Source organism: Drosophila pseudoobscura, chromosome 4 (assembly GCF_009870125.1).
Source record: "Drosophila pseudoobscura strain MV-25-SWS-2005 chromosome 4, UCI_Dpse_MV25, whole genome shotgun sequence".
In the NCBI taxonomy this organism is placed as follows: Eukaryota; Metazoa; Arthropoda; class Insecta; order Diptera; family Drosophilidae; genus Drosophila; species Drosophila pseudoobscura.
The window spans coordinates 26,053,594-26,076,225 of NC_046681.1; the positions used below are offsets into that span (position 1 = coordinate 26,053,594).

A 22,632-nucleotide genomic window follows, 5' to 3' on the forward strand; every position below is an offset into this window, starting at 1 on the left:
GAGGCACACAACGGGAAACCCACAATCAGCTAAACGCTGCACGTTGCCTGTGAGAAATTAACGAGAATTAAGCGACCAGCCAGCCCCCACCTAATGCTCCACTGGCTCGGACTTCGAGACAGCCACAGCGACAGCAACAGCGACACATACGTCCGAGGAGATACGTCCTCGTCCTCCTCCTTTGGGGCGAACCTAGCAATCAACAGCATTCCTTTTAATTTCAACTTTTTGCAGCCAGAGCCCCGGCCGAGATGCGCCCCGAAAATCAAAAAGTCCAAATCAAAACCAATAATAAAGTTAAATCGATAATTGAGGTCAAGTCGGACTCGGACTCGGACTGGGACTGGGATTGGGATCGGGAGTTGTAGAGAGAGGAATATTTTTTGGAGCCGACGAAACCATTTTACGGCTGCTCTTCAGATCTGCGCGGGGCCTTTGGCGTACATACGTGATCGTTTAACTGTAAATTAAATATAATTTACCAATAATCATAATCACAATATGCAGTTTCTGTTTCTGTATGCTACCTCTGCCTCTCTTCTCTCTCCTTTCTGCCGCGTACGAGTATCTATGTATCTTTTGGGCTGGCAAATCTGCTCACATCAAGATTGAGAGCTGATCCGTGGTGATTTGATCCCCTTAAGCCAGACGCATAAATCATCATCTGGCGTATGTATAGTCGTACGTTTTTTACGGATCGATAACTGTCCAAAGCGAAGACCTGGTCCGGTCTCTGGCGCGCGCAACAATTTTGCGTTTGGGGTTCGCTGATCGATTGGATTCGTCGACGTTTTTTCGGGTCTCTCACGCTCACTTGATGATCGTCTGCCTCTGTGCTATAATTAAATGCTAAATCGGATTCGCATAGACTGGTGGGTTGGCATATGTTAGATCAAATTGAGGATGAGAGCCAAAATGGTTTTTGTTCAGTCCAACAATGCCTAATGGAAGCTGTACTAAACAAATCCCTGGTAGACTGGTACTTCCTGTGGGTACATCTTTTGCCGCCCTTAATTTAATTCTAATTTGAGCAATTTTTAATGGGCTTCAGCAACGAATCATATGAGTTTTGATATCTTAAAGCTTGACTTCAAAGCACAATACAAAAAAAGGAAATGTAAGCCATCTTTCAACTCACTTTTCTTCCAGATTAACCAAAAGCAGCACTTCAATCTTTTACTCCATATACGACCCAATTCAATCAAAAAAACCATTTTTCACCATCTGGCAATCATTTTCCAGCCAATTCGAAAACCCATTAACGCTTTAAACAACTTCGGTTAAAAGTGTTAATAACTCAAAAATGATTTTGGTTAATATTTGGGGCCATCAACAAAAAATGAAATGAAAACAACGTTTTATGGCTTTATTATTTTTGCAATAATAATTTATTATTATATATTATTTTTAAACTTTTTCCCATTTTGTTAGGTTGTTGTTGTTGTTTCTTGTTGCCTTTTTGTCTGCTGTCTGCTGTCTGCTGTCTGTTGCTGTATTATTTTAATCGTATTTATTGTAATAATTTTCTGTGTTTTTGCAGCGAGCGGCGAAATGTTGCACAATATTCGGGCCGCCATTGTTGATGGAGCGTTGTATCTGTATCTGTCCTTTGACTATTGTTATGACTAAAGTTAATGTGTGTGTATATATACTATATATAGGGTGTATATATAATAGCATATGAAGCGTTTAAATAGTTTTTAATTTCCATTCTTTTTTTTATATATATATATATTTTTATCTCAATTTTTTCGTATTTTGTAACATATTTTTGAATGACGGGCATACAAGTGGTTTTTGTTTTTTGTTTTTGTTTTTGTTTAGCGTTTATTATTATTTTGTTTCATTAATATTTATCATTAGATATATGTATAATATGAATTATTGTTTAGTGCCTAGGCAAGTGAAATACTTGAAGTTAATTTTGTATTAGACGCTATCCTTTTTTTAGTACTTATTACGGGCTTAATGCACTCCTGCGCTAGGCTAGTGAATAAATTAAAATCTTAGCTTTAAAAAATGTACTCGTACGTCGTAAATTAAATCATTTAAAACACTAAAAAGCGGCTCGTAAAATGTACCATATCTAAGTATATTGTATCTTTAGGTTTCACATACACAGACACATCCATACATACATACACATACATATATATGCAGTTACATGTGGTATATACTCATACTCAAATTGAAGCTATATCGTAGTGTGTTTATAAGCAATGCTAAAAATGGTATTCCTTCTGTTTTTCGGGGGGCGTTCTGAAGGGGGGGATGCTAAATGCTAGGTCTATGCCAACTTCAAGTGCTTTCCGAACATCAAAAGTCTTTCGTATCTGCTTTCTATATACAACTGGGGATTATTTGATCTAAGCGGAAGTTCTCTATATACGATCTATATACAAAATGGCCGCTCCAACGTTTGCAACGTTCAAAATTCTCAATTTCTACTTCATTACTCTTAGGTTTGATATTTACAAATGTATCTCCACCTCCCACTCAAGAGCAGCCGCCGCCTGGATTGCACTCTGAGATCATGTATGTCGTCCTTGCCACGTGCCACCCGGAGCTTCGCTTACCTCGCCTGGTCTCGGTTGGGACTGGGATTAGTTGGCACTGCCGAAGAGCACCGAGTTCTTGTAGTAGGCCGTCGGACGCTCTGAGAGCGGACTCTTCACATCCCGCTCGGCGTTGGCGGCACGCGTTTTGCGCTCCATTTCCAGCTCTTGGGCTAGAGATTCTGCAAGGGACACAAAAAGCAGAAGAAAAGGGAAAGGTTAAGGGTCATCTGGACATTAATATAACCTACTAAAGATCCCTCTCAATCCCTCTAAGATTCCGCCACATTCTGGTCTCTCCATAGACTAATTTCCCTCAAAAATATATAGAGATTTTCCCCTTCAGAAACTTACCGGAATAGTTCTGCCAGAAGGCCCCCGTGGCCATCAGATCGATGCCCGGATAGCTCCACGGACCCTTGCCGTTGCTGGCAGCGGCCGCTGCTGCCGCCGCCGCTGCTGCGGCCAGGCTACCCTCAGCCGCAGCGGCTGCGGCGGCCACGGCAGCAGCGCTGGGAGGCCGTTCGTCCCGCTCGCGACTGCCGCAGCGCGGCTCGTCCTCGGGGCCGGAGCTGGCGCGGGGCTGGCGCTCCATGGATCCCTCGTGGTCGGAGTGCGGCTCGCGCTTGAAGTGGGTGGGGGACTCGGAGCAGGCTGCGACTGCAGTGGAGGCCGTGACGTGGCCGGTCACATCACAGGAGGAGGAGCTGAGGGACTTGTCAGACTTTTCGCTGCCGCCGCGACTGCCGCCGTCGTTGTCTATGGGGGAAGAGGGAAAGCAGAGGGCGCTGTGTTGGTTAGAAAAGCGTAGGGCGCAGGGTGTGGAGCGGGGGAAGCAGTTTGGGGATAGGGAGTGGTGTGGTGTGGTGTGGTGGGGCCAGAGAGAGCAGTGGCAGTGGGTGTGGGTGTGGGAGTGGGTGGGGGTCTGTTAGCCATGCGTTGTGCTTGTCCTTGCCCCTGCCACTTACCTTTGAGCGCCTCGACGCCGTCGCGGCTATTGCTGCTGCTGTTGTGGCACTTCACGTCGCTGACGCTGCTGCCGCCGCCGCACACCTCCGCGTCGCTGCAGGCGCCCCCGCCATTCCCATTGGCACTCGAACTGCTAATCTTGGGGCCGCCACCGAGCTGCTGCTGGTAGCGAATGCGGATCTTGCGCTCTCGTCGGAAGCGCTTTTGGTACAGCACTGCAAGAAAAGAAAACACGAAATTGATTCGAAGGATTAGTACAAATAATAAAGCCTCGTTCCAAAGCGTAACCTAAAACCCAAGCCCACTCCAAGAGCCATCTTTAAGGACTGAGAGCCTCCAAATTCCTTCCATGGAAATGGCAAAAAGAGCAGACAGCAGACCAGAAGACAGAACAGAGCCCATAAACCGAATCATCGTTAGATCGTGATGTTGATCTCGAGAACTGTTGCTGGTAACTGGTAATTTGATCGATTCAATCGTTTCCCTGGGTTTCCCTGGCTTGTTGCCCCGTGCCCATGCCCATGCCCGTGCCAATTCAACTGCGCATCCGGCCGTGTGTGTGGGCGCAATTATGCTTATTGATCCCGACTTGCAATCATTCCAGATCGCGAGTTATAGAAACGAAAAATAGCAAAGACTCGACCTGATCGTCGATGTCGATCGATGCAGTGAAGCGTGGTGACAGCCGTTTTGAGGGTGGAGCCACAGCCACAGCCACAGCCACGATCAGTGCCCACAAGCAGAGCAGATCAAGCAGAGCCACATCAAAACTATGTTTCAGGCATATTGAATTTCACCGAGGATCGAATCAGATCGCCTCGGAATGGAATGAAGTGGAGTTCATGGCATGGCATCGAGAGCACCCACGCGGCTCTCCAGAGTCGCTCCCATTGCAAATGGCCAATTGTTGGTGCCCATGTTCCAGCCAGATGTTTATCGCCGGCGTTATTATTAGTTGCAATTAGATGTCTATGTGCCTGTGTGGCATTTTGCATAGTTGCATGCAATTTTCATTTCGGATTCGAGTCGAGTCGACTTTACTTTGGTTTCGTTTCGTTTCGTTTGCTGATTTATGCGCTGCCTTTTTCCACTATTCCAAGTGCATAATTTTCTCTGGTCTCTGGTGGGGCAGTACACACAAAGTAACACAGAGACAGAGAGAGAGAGACAGAGAGAGAGCGAGAGAGAGGCACTGAGTTATAGCCTGGTCGGTCAGTCGGTGGGCAATTATACTCGTGCTTTTTGCCCTGGTTCCTTCCCTTTGTAATTCTAAAGTTTTTGGGTGGAGCTCTGTGTTTCTTTTGGTTGTTTCAATGGCGGCTTCCAAATTTGAGGGTTGTCCATGATTTAAGCTACTTCAGTGGTCGGTCGGGGGCCATTCTATCGCCTGATATATAGATCAATTTGTGGCACACATGTGGTTAATGGCTAAACGATCGAGTACTAGGCCAGTAATTGGTGTATTACCAAATTGAGTACCGAATTTCTAGCTAATCGATTTATAAACATATCGATTGGCAGCCCTGCTCTGGAGCTTTTTCTTGCATAATTGGCTCAATGGTTACCCCCCGTTCAATCTGGCTCTCAATTAGGCTTAGTTCTTCCCCATCGCCGCCGCCACCCCTTGACAAACCCTGACAACCCTTTTAAGGTCTTTCGAGAACAACAACCAATTAAAAGATTTCTCTGGCTCTCAGCTCTCAGCTCTCAACTTTCTGCCTGTAATCGAAAGCAACTCAGATTCCACATTCTTAAGCCCGGACCACGGACCCCGGAGCCAGGACCAATGACTCCCCTTTCGTCATCGTCATCGTCGTCTTGCCACATCTTGCTACTTTTTGCCAATCATTCGAGTGTAACTAAATAATGAAATGATATTAAATTCATTTGAATTGTGATTTCTGTTGAAAAAGGCCCCGAAGACAAGGACAGAACGCCACGGAACGGCGGCAGCCTGACCCTTAAAACCCTTTTTTGCAGCAGCAGCAGCAGCAGCAGCCTGGCGACGACCACCACAGCGCCAAGGGGAGTGGCAGTGGGGGCAGCGGCTGTGGAAACGGGGCAGACAGTCGGCATATCAGGTGTCATTGTCATTTGAGTCAGTTTGCATTAAGCGCGCACGATTGGAATTGGCATAGGCACAGAGCAGAGTAGAGCTCCAGAGCTCCACAGCGCACTCTGGCAACTAAATGTGGATCTGTGGACACTGTCAAGGCTGATTGGCTCCACAAACTAGGGATGGCTCATCAAATGCCTCTCGACTAGGGTATGCAGAATTTTAAGGTGAAATCCCCCACAAGTTTAGGGCAATATATTTTCAATCACTCCAGCGTTCTTTTGGGAATCATCACCCTCTAGAACGCTTTGTCTATTCCCAGCTTTCCCGTTTCTTTCGCCCCTAGCTCACCTCTCAATTTCCTCTCATCAACCAGTTGTCTCTCCAGCGAATCTTTCACCTCACGCTCTCGCAGAACATCCATCTTGAGCTCAGCTACAAAGGAAAGAAACAAGACCAGGAAAGAGGATTAGTTAAGGTCAGCTTCGGCACGACCGCAGACCACAGCCAGCACTTTCCATATTGCCGCCTCAACTCACCTTTTTCGTAGCTGATTTGACGCTCTTGCTGACGGGCATTATCGGCTGCCACCTTGAGCAGGCTCTGGATATTCCGCAGCAGCGTCTCCGTGGAGCTAGCGGGCACAGCGGCGTGGGCATCGATGCCGAGGGGACCCAGGGCCAGGCCGCCGGCCAGGGCTGCTGCAGCGGTGGCATCGTTAGCCGCCATCAGCGCCTCGTTGGGGGTGAGGGCGCCACCGCCCACGGCGCCAGGCGGACCATTGACCACAGCAGCACCTGCCCCATTGGCCACCGCAGCGGCTGCCGCCAGCTGCGAGTAGTTGAGGGCGCGCTGATGTTGCAGGGCGGCGGCAGCGGCTGCCTCCGCAGAAGGGGAGCCGCGTTGCGGCACCACACCGAGGTGGTGCACGGCTGCCGCCGCTGCTGCCTGATGGTGGTGCGAGGCGGCTGCTGCATGCTGGTGCAGGTGCGCTGCTGCCGCGGCTGCTGCTGCGGCGGCGGCCGCCGAACCCGTGGACAGATTATCACGTTCCGTGTCACTCAAATCTGGCAGAAGAGATGGATACCGAGATGGAGATGTAGATGGAGATGGAGAAAGAGAACACACAGAGTCATTCACTTAGTCAGTCACTCAGTCGGTTGTCATTGTTATCGGTTATCGCTTATCGCGCGTGTCACATATCGCATGTGGCACATCCTCGTCGCTTGTCGCTTGTGCAAAGTCTACTCACCCTCATCGTCTTTGGCCAGGCAGCGTTCATCGGCTTCGGATTGATTCTCGTCGCTCAGGTTCTCCTCCTCCTCCTCGTCGTCCTCCACGCCGATGATGCCACCGCCAACGCCGCCACTGCGACTGCCCTCGTCCACGCTGCGCGAGCCCCTTGCGGATCCTGCCACCGAGTGGCAGTCGCTACGCTCGCTGCCGGCATCACAGTTGCTGCCACCATGATCGGTGTTGCCGCCGGATTTGCTTAGATTTAACACCGGACTCTGGCGCGTGGGGGAGCCTATGGAAAGGGGGCGAAACCATATTGATTGGGAATTAGCTAATGGAACTGATGGTTTTTGGCCTATTCCTGGCTATACTCACAATTCCTTGAACTGAGATCCCTGGGCTTCACATCGCCCACTATGACATGACCCACGCGATCCACAACGGCGCCACTGACGCCCATCACCTGCTGCCGCTCGTCCGTTCGCTCCTCCCGCAAACGCTCCAAATGCTTGACAATATCCTCATAGGCAGCTCGGCAATTCTCCCAGATCCCAGAGCGGGCAAGCGCATCCATATTGGCAGCCGACATGCCGGCATTCTGGGCGGCGGCCTTCAGCATTTGGCTCTCGGGACGAGCATGCAGGCCATGCGGAGGCATGCCAGGAGACATCAGAGCCGCCGCCCCAGGATGATGGGCATTCATTTGCATAAAGGCCATGTGATTGATGGGCGGCGGATTGTAGCCATTAGCCAGCAGTGGCGACTTCTCCAATCGATTCATATCTGTAAAGCGCGAGAGAGAGAGAGAGCAAAGGGAATTAAGGAATGCATTTTAGAAGGTTTCTACGCCATCTCTCTAGACCATCTCTTGAAATTAATCAATATTTAGTAGCTGCCTGGGTAAATTGTTTAATTTACAAATGCATTCAATGTGTTCTGTCGCTCCTCAACAATATTTGCCTTTCATTTTGATGGCTCGCCCAGCAGACACCTGTTCCTGTCCATGATGTCTATGCAGATAGCCGCACAGGTATAGGTATATACGATATATATACCTACCTATATATAGCATGTATATTGTCTGAGCTGCCAGACTAAACACAACAGCTAAAAACACACACGCCAACCTCCTCCATTCACAGCGCCATACTCTTTTGTTGCTTGTGGGTGTGGGTGTGTGTGCGTGTATATATGTATATGTGTATGTATATGTATAGATGGCTTGACAATTTAGTATGCCATTAAATGCTTGAACATTTAGTAAATTGCTTAATTTAATAGAAAATGCGGAATGCAATTAAAACTTTGGTGAAAAACTCTTTCTTTCTTTTTTTCTCTCCACAAAATGCAATTAAACCCTGGGTCCGGTCCAACGAAAGTGCAGTTAACAAATTTATATATTCTACAACAGTTGTTGGTGGAGAGTATTTCTTGTTGTTGTTGTTGTTGTTGTATTTTATATTAATAATGCAATATCACTCAAGAATCAACGCCCCATAATTCACTCAAAGAACCTTTTCTTTAAGGCCGCCTGATGACGAGGCACAAAAACTTTTTTCTCAAGTTAGGATCGGTTTTTTTTTTTGGTACAGAAGGCGCCGGCGGCACATCGTTCTGAAGAAAAAGAAAATGAGATTTCTTTCGATTTGGCCTTTCAAGTAGTATCTTTCAATATTGTGCGTCTCGGACACATTAATAGAAAGGGGCGTGGACCCAGTTGTCAGGCTCTCGAAAGCCATAGAGAAATACGAGTATGTAAAAAAAAAATCAATTAAATGCGAGTCCGCCTGTACTTATCATAATTACAGATACAGATACAACACGATACACATTCAATTCGAAAATTTCAGCTGAATGCGATTTCCTGTACAAATCATAAGGCAGTCCGCATTGGAATTTGACTTGATTGCCGTTTGCTGTTTGCCGTTTGGCTGCCATTTATCTGTGTTCCCGCTCTCTGGGAACGTGGTACTTCGAGGCGCAGTGTATCTGTATCTGCTGCTTTTCGTTTGGCAGCTGTAAGTAGTAATCATCGAGCCACACAAATCACAAATGGCGGCAGCAGAGAGCCAGGCCCGAAAGCAAGTTTTTTGGCCAATCTCGAAATGATTTCATTACCATTCGAATGCGAATTCGTGGCGCTCCCGGCCATGCCACTCAATTGTGAGAGAGTCTCCTCATCCCCAATTGGCAAGTGGGAAAATATCGTAAGCAGGGTTTATGGGAAAGCAGAATCAACAGATTCTTCGGCATCTCTTCACTTCACTTCACTTACCACTAATATGGCCATTCTCGTAAGCATAGTCGCCGTTGTCCAGGCGATGCTTCTTCAGCTGCGGATGCTGGGATAGATGGCTGGGCGGCAGGGAGAGACCCACGGGTCCTCGTTTGGGCGGTCTACCCGGTCTGGAACTGCGGAATTGCAGAGAGTTACTGTTGGGTTGAAAGTAATGGACAATTTTCTTGGTATCAGTACAAAAAAAACCAAATGCCTTAGCACATTGATCATAGTTCAGCAAAGATGTTGTTATTATGGGAATGGGAATAGATCTGGTATTACGAATGCTGAATGCAGTGTGCTATTGCATTTCCAAATGAAATATACACGTACATAAGTAGATATATCAATAACTTGAGAGGTTTTAAAGTGCAAACGAAACAAAAATTAAATGACCAAAAAAGAGTACTACTCGTACATGATTTAATTAAATTATATGGCGATTCAGTGAACAAATCCATAAACATGAAAGCCACAAAGCGTCCTGGGAGTCCATAAAACGAGTCTACAATATTTTATAATTCCTTGACTTGTATCTCTGACTGATTGCTTAACTTTTCCAAAGAATCTCGCGCGTCTTCGAATCTATTACCAAGTCATATTTCTGCCGCTCCCACAACACTCTTGGCCATGCGAATTTTAGGCTTCTCCGACACCGACTCGTTCCCTAATTAAGCTTTGAGCAACTCTGCGGAGCACCCCCGTTGACTTGGGACAAATAAAAAGGCCAAAACGAGAGGTAAAGAAACGTGCTACCATTTTAATTATCGGCCATAAAAAAATGTACAACCAAAAAGCAGCAACAAAAATAATAAAGAGCCCGGGCCACAAAGAGCGTACAAAAAAAAAAAAAACAAAAAAAAAGAGTTCAACTATTTTTCTAGTAATTTATGCCCGCAATTGCTGCTATTTGTATATAAAATATTTAAATAAGTCTTGGGCAAATACTTGACGCAGGTTAAGCTAAATAGTTAACCGAAAAGGCATAAACAACTTGGCGCAGCGGGTGGAAATTATGACAAACAAGAGATAAAACCCCACCCATCCACCGAGAGAAAGAAACTTAAACTGCAGCAAATACTACGAGAGGGGAGAGCCAAGACTTGGGCAAATAGAACGATCCCGGGGCCCCAGCTGGCCCAAGCCAGATGAAGGGGGGGCAGCACTTCCAGATGGCTGCTGGCAATTAAATTATGGAATCTTCATTCAATGTTTGTCGGGGGTAAACAGGTGCCCCCCCGTTGCACGGAGGCAGAGTCAGAGCCAAAGACAAAGGCAAATAAACACGGGTAGCACAAAGATCGTACAAGTATGGCGAAACGATGAACCATACGATACTATACTATGCGATACGATAGCATTTGTAATTGTGCGTACACTGGATAACGAATCGGCAAATATTTGCAGTTACATATTTCCACAATAAATATTTGTGGCGGGATTTTAATTGTGCTCCTTTAAACGTTTAATGACAAACAAACTTCTGAATTGTTGTCTTAGCCCCTCGCCGTGGGTCGTGTAAAGAGGCGCCCCACAGAATGAATCATTCCACAAGATTCTCTTTCGGTTCAGCGAAAGTGTTTTTTGGGATCTAATCGGAAGGCCGCTCTGTTCCAGTCGGTGACGTGCAAAAAAAAAACATTGAAGATGTTGATGGATTTATTATGAAATGTGGGTTGGGGCAGGCACTTTCATTGGAAAGTTTTGGGGTTGCTGTGCCGCTGACATGTTTGTCCTGTCCAGCAAATTCGGGGCCTTCGTTGGAATATGTCATTCGGATAGGGTTCGGATAAGCTTGGACAAACAGTTTTGCGAAATTTGCGTAACAGTCAGAGAATGATGACGTGAGAGAAGGGATAACTACGGATAACTTTGGATAAATCCGGATAAATAGTTACAACCATTTTCAGATCAATTAGATTACAACTAACATTAAATTGGGTCTAATTTAGTAATAATCTAATTATCCAAACGGATAAGCCCGAACAAGCCTGCAAAATACCTCGAATGCATGGCATCCAGAGGCACCAAATCCCACTGCCACTTGGCTAATTTATGCCGCACTGTTGTTGTCACTCGCCACAAATGTCATTTGTCATTTTTCATTTCTTCGCGTTCGGCGAGGCAAACGTTTAGTCAGGAATAAACAACAATTTGTCAAAATAGTCGCTTTGGCCACAACCAAGTGGCAAGCAAATGAGCGAAAAGGAGATGAAAACCATTCGCGTAGCGTACAACCGGTTCAGAGGCTCAGACTTGCCACAAACCCAGCAACAACAAACAGAAAACCTGAACCTGTTTGCAGCTGTGAGCAGTCGAACTCGAGACGAACGTCCCCTCGTAGTGGTACTCGAACTCGCACTCGTACTCATATATTTCAATAATCAAGGGATAGCTGAGTTGTTAATTATTGACTTGCGGCCGGGGCTTGAGCAACAGCCGCCAAAATATGCGCCAAACTGTGCTAACTGTGCCACTCAAATGGGGCAGGATCGACAGCGGCACAAGTTGCATAAATCCAACGCACGGATAGCTCCAGCTCCGATTCGAGTACGAATGAATAGCGGAAAGGCGACTCGGCGCTCTCTGAGGTTAACCCACTGCCCCAGGGGTCTATCCGGAGACTCCTCCGGTTGGACTCGCGAGCCCGGCTGCTACGGCTGCTAAGGCTGCAAATTGGCAAATCAATTATATTTATGGCCAAGTTGCCACCTTGTGGCTAGGGAGCGTGTTTGCCGGCAACTAAATCAATGCGATTGACCGATCGACCGACCGACAATTAAAACTTGCCCGCCACACAATTTCCATATTCGCAATTACGCGTTTGAATGAGTGCTCGGGCAGAATTTTAATTGAATTTATAGCTTCAAATTGATTCGCGCCTGGCAATCCTCTGCCATTTGTCTATAAGCCGCTTTCGAGGCGACACAACCGACAACAATTTCTCAGAAAGAAGCCTTCGCCTTCGTCTTCGTCTTGTTCTTGGTCTTCCTGTGCTCCGCTTGAAGTGGGCTCGAATTTCTTTCAGTTAACAATAAATGTTATTGGAATTTGCATTTACGCAAACCAGACAACGTTGCCAACATCGCTGGGTGCCTGTGCCACAGCCTGGTCAACTTTTGTGTTCATTGTTAAATGACATGCAAATGTACAAATGACATGGCATTCGCCCGAGACAGAGACCGAGACCGATTGCCAGAGGGCCCGGCCCGAGCAGGGGATACGACCCAAAGTTATCTCCAATGCTAATTGTGGGGTTTGGACTCCGCTCCGGGAACTGCGGCCTGCGCCGCTTCACCAAATGATAAACCACATAGCGGAATAGAAATTCTCAACTATTACAGATTGTCCCAAACAATTGCCATTGCAAATTACTATGGTAAGAGTATTGGCATTAGAAATGGCAATGGGAAATGGCAAATGGCGGTAAGAGTAGTGATTGAAATGTAATATATCGAAAGAGGTGAACTAAGGGTTATAACAGCATATTACTCGTACTTATCCAAACCTTATAAACATCAAAATTTATAAACCATTTCTTCAGTTCCATTCAACAAGCAAGAACCTCCTTAAGCCCACGAAATTTTCTTTCAAGTTTCAAAAATTATTCACACTTTTTTCCCCACTAATTCACACTAGCATGAAATATAGTTCTTCTAGTGTTTTTTTTTTCCCAGTGAAATATTTAAAGCCAGTTTATATGCTAATTACCAATTTTGGGTGGCCTTCTTTCTTGGCAAAGTTTTCCATATAATTTTCTTTGCCGCGGCCCCTGGACCAACCTCAAAAGTACGTGTATTTATTTTAGTATATATATTAATGCAGATTTCTTGGCTTTGCCGTTGGTTTTCCACACTCACTTGAATTTTCAATTGGCGTGCTAATAACTCATTTAGTTCGCAACAAAAAAACTAATACAAAGCCACAAAAAAAAAAATAGTTACAAACATGCCACACCAACAATGGGTTTGAGAGCCACTCAAGACTGACTGCCTCCACGGCACTCGTACAGCTCCTCCTCCTCCTGCTGCTCTTCCTCCCTGAAGCTGGATCTCATGATGATGAGAGAATATACAGACATATATGCTACAATATACAATATACTCGTATATGAATGCTGGGTGCAGTTTTGTCTTGGAGTGGGGCTCTCTGTAATTATTTTACAAATAAATTGAACTATTGTTGCTACATTTAGATTGAACAGAAGCCCCTTCAGCAACAACAATGTTGCTTTTGTTTTTCGGTTACACTCAATTAATTCGGATTTTGCAAAATGCAAAACTCACACCTCAACCAAAAAGATATGCAAAATTACTCTCGAATTATTTTAGAAATTTAATATAATTAATTTTTTGTTTTTTTTTTCCTCCGCCTATTTCCTTGCAACATTTTTTTTTGTGTTTTTGACAGCCTGAGGAGTCGATTCGAGTCGTTGATCTGTGGAGTGGAGTTGATCTCTTGATTGTCAGTCAGTCATTTGTGATTAGACATTCGACAGTCGACGGTCGACAGTAGACATTCGGCGGGTATTGTTGTTGCTGGATGGCATAAATTACAGTCTGTCTGTCTATCTGTATAACAAAAGCCATGCATATGAAATTCATATTATAAATCATTGTGCTGTCGTAATTTGTGTTAAGTTATTTGTAATCAATTTGAATACCCCCCACCTCTGCCTCCATCTATTCGAAAGATTTATGAGAAAATTCCTATTTATTCTGCCATTTTGTTTGATTTTGATTTGGGTTTTTTCGTAAATGCATATTAAAATGGTAATTTGCTTAAAGCGTACAACTTTCTTTTAGGGAACTTGAATTCCATCATTTTATATATTTTTGTTTCAATATTTTCCCATAATCCTCCCCTAGATGACCTTTTTTCTGTACTTCTATCTGTTGACAGAATACCATCCTTCATTCTTGTGTCAAATAACCTTCTTTTAGCTACCATTTATCCCCCACTAACTATCCCAAAACTATTCACCAATATCATCTCCGTGCTCCCCCCGACTCTCCCACTTATTCGCTCCAACAAATTTAACAACAAATTAAACCCAAATGAAGTCAAATCAATCAATTGGTTTTCAATTCATTTTTTTGCAAAACATTTTTCCACTTGGCCCGAGCAATTTGCATAGTTGTGGTCTCTAAGCTGCTCGGATCGGAGTACGGTGGTTGGCGGGGGGGTTTAGTCCAATTTAGTGGAAAGGTGTGCCCACCAGCCCAGTCACAACACGTTGTTGTTGAAGTTGTTGCTGTTTCTGTGGCTCATTGGAGTTACCTTCAAGAGTTACCTTTTCGGTCTTTGGTCGATGCCGCTCGCGAAGCCTAAACGTCGTTTTAGCCAGCCCCGTGGTGGCATGGGTATGGGCTCGGATCGCGACTGTCAACTGTGATCAAAATCAATTGTTTGCCATTTGCCAAAACCAAATTGACTGAACCAAAGAGAACCACTCACACACAAATGCTGACAGAATTATTTTTATGGCCAACACACTCTCACACACACACACGCAAACACACATGAAATGTCAGTGTCAATAATTTTCGTAATTATGAGCACATTAGAAAAAAAAACAAAGAACTATAGTATATATATATCTAAAAATGATTATTGGGGTGGGCTGCCATATGAGAAGCCCCCAACAAAGGCAAACAAATATAATAAAAAATTATTGCAACGTAAGTTTTTCGATTTCGAACAAAAAGGAGAATAAAAACATTGGATTGGGAGCTCAAGAGTGTTTTAGAGTGAAAAAAGTTGAGAATTTTGATTAGCTCCAAGTAAAACCCAAAATTATAAAAATTATAAAATTGGAATAATTTATAATTGATTTTTGCATTATTTTCTTTGCTTAAACTGAAGGTTTAGTGTGTTTTCCGTCAGTTTTTTTTTTTTGTTCAGTTCGGTTTCGATTCTTCGGGTTTCCATTAAGATTATGGTTTTTTTAGATCGAGTTTAAAGTTTAAATTTATTACAGCTTTAGTTTGGACCGCTTTTCAGATCTGTTCCCAGTTGTTCAAACTAAAAGTTAAGCTCAAGTTAAAAATGATCAAATTACTCCCAGACGGTATTGGATTTCCTGTCTTCCCTTGGTCTCGACCATAGATTATCTTTCAGAACCGTTTCAATCGCTTTATCTGCGTATAAAAAATCCAATCCCCTCACCTGTTCGCTCTACTGTTAACACCGTTATAACCGTACTTCCCAAAAATGAAACCCAAAAATTCTTATCGGATAAACCCTTTTTTCATGCTCTATTTCTTGTTTAACCCTCAAATATCCTTGCAACTTCCGCATTTTCGCGGCTCGCCCAATTTCCGTTTCGAGTTTAATTAATTTAATAAACAAATTCTTTTCGCTCTAAAAACTCTCAAGTGTAGGAAAAAAAAACGATGCAATCGATGCGTTTCTTTCTTCCAAAAAACAAAAAAAACAAAAAATATTAAAAAAAAAAAAAGAGTAAAAGGAGGAGGAGAGAAATTATTGCCATAGTTTTTTTATTATACTTGTGTGTTTACCTCTCTGGTGGCTTGATCGATAGGCATCTGCAATTAAAAAGAGAAGAGAAAGAGACAAGTGAGGCAAAATTTGTTAAACGTTGTGTGTGTAAGCTTTAAACAACAAAAGTAAAAAACGAGTGAAACTCTGAATAAAACAGAGGAGTTCCGTCCCCGAAAACAATGTAACTCACAGGAGTGGACGCGCTGAGAGGGGAGTTTTCATTGATGGATGGAATGGATGATGCATCCACGTTTTGGCGGGCAAGCGGGTGTGAAAATGCACACGCCTTAACCCCCGACAGCCCCATCAAACAATTTGTAATTATCCCCCCTCGGGATAGAGGGAGAGAGGGAGAGAGAGGGAGCAGAAGAGGGTTATACGACTCCTATATCGACTGCCAACTGCCTTTAGCGGTTGCAGTTTTCCCCCTTTTTTCCTTTTTGTTTTCGGGCCTCTTTTTTTCACCCGTTTCAGTTTCCTCAACTTGTTTCAATTTAGCGCAAAAGTTTTTCAACCTAATAATAGGTTTAACCGCATTTTTAACTGTTCCTCATGTTCGGTTCGGTTTGGTCCGGTCCGGTTCGGTGAGGTCTGCCATGTACTCGCCTCCTGGCTGTGGGTCTCTCCGTTCATCCTCTAGCCAAAGCGCATGTGCACGTTGGAGCACACTCCATGTGTGCGGTGTGCTTCCTTCCCCTGACAGCCGCGTTTCCATAATTAACTAGATGGTTTTTCATTGAATGCAATGTGGTCGAACAGTCGACCAGTCGACCGGCCGGCCGGTTGGTCGTCCTACCAATGCGAGTACGCGTATATGCCTGTGGAAGGGTTCTACTCCAACTGTAAACAAACGCAGGACTCAGCACCACCAAAAAACACAACAAAAAAAACAATATAAAGGGATATTGGAATACAAGGTTGTAATCTTTTGGCTCTTGATGTCTCAATGTTGGGTCTCTCTTGGGTGGGTTACTGTTTAAAAAAGCCCTTCGTCATTACTTTAATGAAATGGACAACAGAAGACCACATTCAATTTCCAGAAAATATTGCGCTGTGATCGGAAAAAAGATTCACAGTGCGGATAATTATATTTCTTCTCTTCATCTTCTCTTAAGTGCCAAAGATTTTCTTTAAAATAATGTGGAAAAAATCATAGATTTTTAAGAGATCTTCGCATTTTTCAGAAGATTTTTCTGTCATATTCAAAATTCTTTAAAACCTTGAAAAAGTTTCCTTAAGGTATCTATAAGATCTTAAAAGCCTAGATTGCTGATTGATTCCTGCAGAAATAGGTGAAAATATTATTGGGGATCCAGCTTCTACAAGTATTTTTTCCCTGCAGCAAAACCAGTAGCTTTGGTTCTTAGGAGCTCCTGTCTTCTGTACAGAACCAACTCCAAGTACCAGGCCAGACCCCACCACTAGCTGAACCCACTCAATAATTACAATTACATGAACAACAACAAAAAGGCAAAACAAAAAAAAACGAGTACGAGTACGAGTACGAGTAAAACCTATTTCTCTGCTTTGTGCTTGTCGTTTTTTCCACTCGAACGGAAATGCGCTGACAGGGCACCGCACACGTCGTGCACAGAACAACAACAACGGCGAGCGGGGAAAACTTGCACAAACTGGAAAAACTGTTTCACCAACTATTGTTAGAATCGCTCAAAAGAATTACGCAGCTTTTGGGATAGTTAGCAAGCGAGGGTGCAGTGCAGTGCCTACGAATGGGGATTGCGATTGGGTCTTGAAGGGGAGGTCCTTGGAGTTACGTTTGCATTGCGTATTTCCGCCAAATGTCATCGGAAAATGAGGGGAAAAGCGAAACGAAAGTTTTTTGATTGCTTGTGTTAATCGATATCGATGCACAAACTATTTGCATTTGGCCGAAAGGGGGCAGAGAATCGGCTGCACACGTTGAGTGCGTAAGTTGGCTAAAGCGGAAACAGGAAATGAGAAAATTTTGCAGAGCAAACCCCGAGCTGGAAATGCAACTAGGCACTGGGAATACACTCAGCAAAATGAGAAGCTAAGAACACGAAATGAAGAACCCCTTAACTCATAAGATATCAAATCAAAAGATGGAGATTTGAATAACTGTCGTATTTGATCTCTCAGTGCATTCGTACCTGGCTGTGGTGCAGTCCCTGTAGAGCACATCAAAGTCCTTGCAGCTGAGCAACTTGCAGCGATTGACGCCCGGCTGGATGGCCCCCAGACCGCGGAGTATTCGCACCTGCTCCACATTGCACACCAAGGGCACAATATCCAGGCGCTTCAGCTTCGTGTAGACCGTGTGCAGGCCACCCACCAGGTGCTTGAGGAAGAGCTCGAAGGCCTGCGGCAGGCAGAGCATTGTCTCGTTGCTGATGATGAAGGCGGCCACCTTCTGGCCGCGGTACTCCACCAGCTTGCACTCGTTGGCGCTCGGATCGGAGGTGGAGATGGGCGGCGGCGAGTTGTACGATCGCGGCGGCACATGGTGATGGGCGGCAGCCATCAGCTCCAGCGGCGAGGCATGGTGCATCATCTGCAGCGAGTTGAGCAGACCGAGCGAGTGCGGTGGCAGGCCGTGCGGCATTCTCGGTGGCAGTCCAGCGGGCAAGCCATTGCCCGTGGGCATGCCACCAGCTCCCACATGCGGCGGGGGACTCAGCTGATGGTGTTGCTGCTGTTGCTGTTGTTGCTGCTGCTGCTGCTGTTGCTGTTGCATTTGGGCCATCATCGAGTGATTCAGGGAGCTGACGGGACTCACGGCGCTGGGATGGCGACTCGGCGAGCTGGCCGGCGAGCAGCTGGAGCCACGTCCCGTATGAGAGCTTCTACCATTGGGTCGATCATCGTTGGCTCCTCGGGAGCTGTTGCTGCCGTCGCGGCCGTTCTGTTGCTGTTGCTGCTGCTGTTGTTGCTGCTGTTGCTGTTGTTGCTGCTGCTGTTGGGCGGCTGCTGCTGCTGCTGCCGCGGCGGCGGCCTGCTGCTGCTGTTGATGGTGCATCAACATGGCTGTGGTGTTCATATTGCTGGTGAGGATTGGTATGATGTTGCTGCTGCAATTGTGAATGTTGCAGGTAAGATTGTTGGGGACGATGCAGCTTAAGTTGTTGTGGATGTTGCCGTTGTTGTTGAAGTTTCTGATTTGATTGTTGTTGAACGTTGTTGAATAGTGGTTAAACGTTGCTGGATGGTTGTTGCTTAAGTTGATCCTGTAATTATTGGGGATTGTTGTTGAATTGGTATGGATTGTTGTTGAGTTGTTGTTGTTGAACGTCGTTGAGTTGTTGTTATTGATTTCTGTATTACTGTTAGTGTTCTTTTCACTTTGTTCACTTGTCACAGAATCCATACTTCATCATGGCCGACACTTTTGTTGTTTGTTATTTTGAGAGCGGCTTTATTAACCGATTTATGTTTCGTTTTTCTGCCCTTTTGTTTTAATTACTCTCTAATTTGTAATTTTTTTTCTTTAGTATACTACAAAAAAATAATAATAAATAAGAATTCAAAAACACAGAGATGGAGACAGAGAGAGATAAATAATTAATGAACTTTTAATTGATTTTTAATTATTTATTAGAGACTTTTTTATGTAAATTCTAATGGAGATTCTCTATTGGTTTAGTGTTCTGTTGTCCATATCCGTGTTCGATTGGAAATCAGATTCTAAATCGTGGTTCTGAGAACTGCGTTTTAGGCGTACTTTTGTATCGAAACTTATATTTGTCAGATTTCTGGAATAATTAAAGGTTGAAAACATTTCGAAATAATCGCTAGAAGAATTTTACTATTTCTCATAAATAATTGTTTATATTACCTCACATTTTTATGGAATAAATATTGGATTTATTCAAACAAACTTTACCCAGTATTTTTCTAGGAAATTTGGGCTCTTTAGCGGAATTTTGTGGATATTGTTTGAGGAATTAAAATATATTCATAAGTTTCTATATCTATAAAAGAAAGTTCGTGGCCCCGCTAGACTTTAAGAAGTGGTTTTCATTCTTAGAGAGTTCTAGCCGATCAGAGCATTTGTATATATATTTTCGATTGTGAAAAGCCTGTTACCATCGGATACAACACAATAATTGAACCTGATTAAATTGAGTTTCGAGCTCTTGGAACAGTAAACACTTGTTTAAGCCTCATAAACTATATGTTTTGAGCCCTTTGCAGCGTCTAGATTCTGTATTTAAAACCTACATCTTTATTTTGTTGGAAAAGTTTGAGCATCTAATGGAATTTTAAATATTTTTGATTCATTTTGCTACTGTCATTCCGATAAAGTATTACCACAACATTGGCTAGTTCCTATGACATTTTGTTGGACAGAGATCTAACTCCTATATTTGATTTAATTTGCATAATTTTACTACTTTGATTGCTATGAACCTGATCTAATAATGAACTAATAAGTAATTTACCTTAATTGTGTCTGAACAATTTGAATATTACATAAAACACTCCAACACAAAACACTCACAACGCGCACTTGGTTTAGGTGAGATTTAGAATTAAAATTTTGGTTTCAGCCATTTCGTTGGATAGACATTTGAATATTTTGGTCGAATATTTGAATATAGATTTGGTGAATGAATGAATGCGATTCGATTCGATTCGATTGTTGTTGGGGACCCCGTGTGTCCGTGTCCGTGTCAATGTACGTGTCCGTTGACGACTCCCGACTCCGTGTACCGTACCGACGGCGTGTCACTGAGATTGTGAGACGTTGCCACTGATTGCGCTGGGGCTTCGCTTCCCCAAACGAAATGCCGACGACTGCGAGAAATCAACGAAAAACGAATTGCATTCGAATGGGAATCGTCACCCACACACAGATGCACACATACACTCGCACACACGCGTCGCGACTGAGAGGGAGATGGAGCGAGAGGCGGCAGCACGACGGAGAGAGAGAGAAAGCGAGAGAGCAGCAGCAGAATTCGAGTGTTATTTTTTTAACCCACCCACGGCCGCTGTGCTACGTTCCACCGTTATGTACTAGTACTACTACCTCCAAGAGCAGAGGAGAAATGCGCGCGCAAAAATTTTATTGCATTATTGCATTACCTTCGTCTGCGAATGACAAATTCGTAATGAAAGGCGAACCAAATGTGTTTCGTTTCGTATCGTTTCAGCAGCGGCAGCAGGCAGGCAGCAGGCAGCAGCAGCAGCACTGCTATCTGTGTGTACGTGTCTGTGCATCTGTGTGCGTGTCTGTATCTGCGATTGTGCAAAACCAGAATACGAATACGAATACGAATATGAATACGAATACGAAAACGAGATACGAATGTTTGTTGCACGTTTTGAATTGCCCCGCACACACCCATACATATGGAAAAGGGGAGTGGTATAAGCGATTGATATGCTGCCACTTGCTACCCTCCCTTTCTCATACACTGTTTGAGAGTGTGTTCGTGTGTGTGTGTGTGTGTGAGTGTGTGCGAGAGCAACCCCGAAAAGTAGAATGACAAACGTAATAAAAAGACAAACACACAAATGAAACACAGAAGTCGTTTCGAAGGAGCAAGGACGTTCCACTCTCTCTCTCTCTCTCTGTCTTTCTCTCTCTCTCTGTCGCATTCATCGCAACTGCCTCTCTTTCACACTTGTTCTCGCTGTGCTCTTCCTCGCTCTTTCTCCCACTCTGCTGCTCTGCCAGCGTCGTCGTCGTCTATAGTTACATTTATTTTATTTATTTTTTCAATTCGTTTGTTTGGCTCTGGCTCTGTTTCTGTTTCTGTTCTCTGTTTCTCTGCCTCTCTTCTGTTCCGCACACACATTCGTTCATATATTCATTTCATTTGTGTGTTTCGTTTCCATTTCGTTTCGTTTCGTTTTCGTGGCCCTGATGCTATCTCGCTTGCGCGCCCTCCACGCTGGCAGCCATCACCGCACTCTCTCGCTCTCACTCGCCAGCTCAGGTGGGCTGCAACCAATAAACATGAGTGAGCAGCATATTTGCATAGTGTGGGTGAGGGAGTGAGAGAGGGAGATCTGTACGTGTCTCTCACTCACTCCAATGGCCGACAGCGCCGCCTTATATAAACAAATGACAATTGTTTTGGCATTTTCTGTTGCTTTTCCTTCGTTCTTTTTCTTGGGGCGCCAGCTATGGAAGCCTCCCGCCCCATTTTCCACAAAGTAAATTAAAATAAATGCAATGCATTTTCCAAAAGGATGTTTCGGGTCGGCCCCGTTCCTGCTTCGGGTTTCCGAGAGTTTGCGCAGCTGCTTTTGCATTTTATTTTTCTTTTGTTTTCTTGTTGTTTTTTTTTTGTTGCTGCCCTGCAGCGAATTTTCTTATTGGAAAAGCATTTTAATTTCAATTAAAAAAGTAAATGACAAACTTTTTCGTTACCATCACCTACCGCACCCTCCCTCCCTTCCACCCACCCACCCTTCCGCCATCCATCAACGAATTAAACTTTTGCCACCGAGTGAGACAGCAACAGCTGTGCTTTCTCTCTTCTACTCTCTCTCTATGTACGAGTTCCTCCTCTCTCTCCAGCGTTTTTTATGCCGTTTGTGGTTGTCAACCGTTTTTCCGTTTCCCATTCGTTTCGTATTCCTCTCGTTTATTTGTATATTTCTTTGCTGGATTTCGGTTCTTTCCTTCTTTTGTTGTTGTTTTTGTTGGAGCTTGTGCTGTTCTTCCGATTCAGAGGAGTGCGGCAATACTTCTGGGTGACACTGCTCGCACTTGCTGGGTGGGGGTGCTGATGGGGACTTGGCCTGGGGGCGTTCGTTTTTCGGATGCTTATAAATAGGATTGCAAGTGCCTTGTCTCGCACCTTTGCCACGTGTGTGGGTGGATATATCTGTGTCCGTGAGTGTCAGTGTGTGTGAGTGTGTGTTGGAGGCTTGGAGTGTATCTGGGTGTGTGTGTGCATATACAATGTATTACTGGATGTCCCGTTAATGCGATGGGTGTGTTCGTTTCGTTTCGTTCTGTCGCTCATTTCTCATTTTTCTATTATTTGTCTTGTTCGTTTTTTCCTTCTGCGTTTCTTTTGACGATTTCCATTCCATCC

At 44.5% G+C, this 22,632-nt stretch overlaps 1 protein-coding gene across 9 annotated transcripts; it reads right to left on the reverse strand.

Annotated features, from left to right (window-relative positions):
* Positions 1–1,467: 1,467 nt before the first annotated feature.
* dac (dachshund family transcription factor) lies at positions 1,468–20,805 on the reverse strand. Of its 9 annotated transcripts, none has more exons than XM_033380118.1 (11): positions 20,666–20,805; positions 17,731–18,804; positions 15,616–15,642; positions 9,092–9,249; positions 7,192–7,599; positions 6,833–7,108; positions 6,120–6,647; positions 5,932–6,015; positions 3,524–3,739; positions 2,910–3,314; positions 1,468–2,737 (listed from the first exon to the last, which is right to left on the reverse strand). In XM_033380118.1, exons 2-11 carry the CDS (start codon positions 18,615–18,617, stop codon positions 2,604–2,606), a joined length of 3,123 nt encoding a protein of 1,040 aa, XP_033236009.1. In that variant the 5' UTR covers positions 18,618–18,804; positions 20,666–20,805; the 3' UTR covers positions 1,468–2,603. The 9 variants fall into 9 exon arrangements, with proteins under 9 accessions (XP_033236009.1, XP_033236008.1, XP_033236005.1 ...); XM_033380117.1 differs by lacking the exon at positions 20,666–20,805 and adding an exon at positions 20,020–20,659; XM_033380114.1 differs by lacking the exon at positions 20,666–20,805 and adding an exon at positions 20,020–20,659 and having other exon boundaries at positions 9,092–9,222; positions 17,731–19,072.
* Positions 20,806–22,632: the final 1,827 nt, after the last annotated feature.

Bases quoted from the DNA above. Each gene is read 5' to 3' on its own strand.
- dac (XM_033380112.1), bottom strand. From the start codon at position 18,944: ATGGATTCTGTGACAAGTGAACAAAGTGAAAAGAACACTAACAGTAAT. The intron at 7,109-7,191 runs GTGAGTATAGCC...CCCTTTCCATAG, and splicing joins GGATCTCAGTTCAAGGAATT to GCTCCCCCACGCGCCAGAGT. The intron at 3,315-3,523 runs GTAAGTGGCAGG...CTTCCCCCATAG, and splicing joins CGGCGTCGAGGCGCTCAAAG to ACAACGACGGCGGCAGTCGC.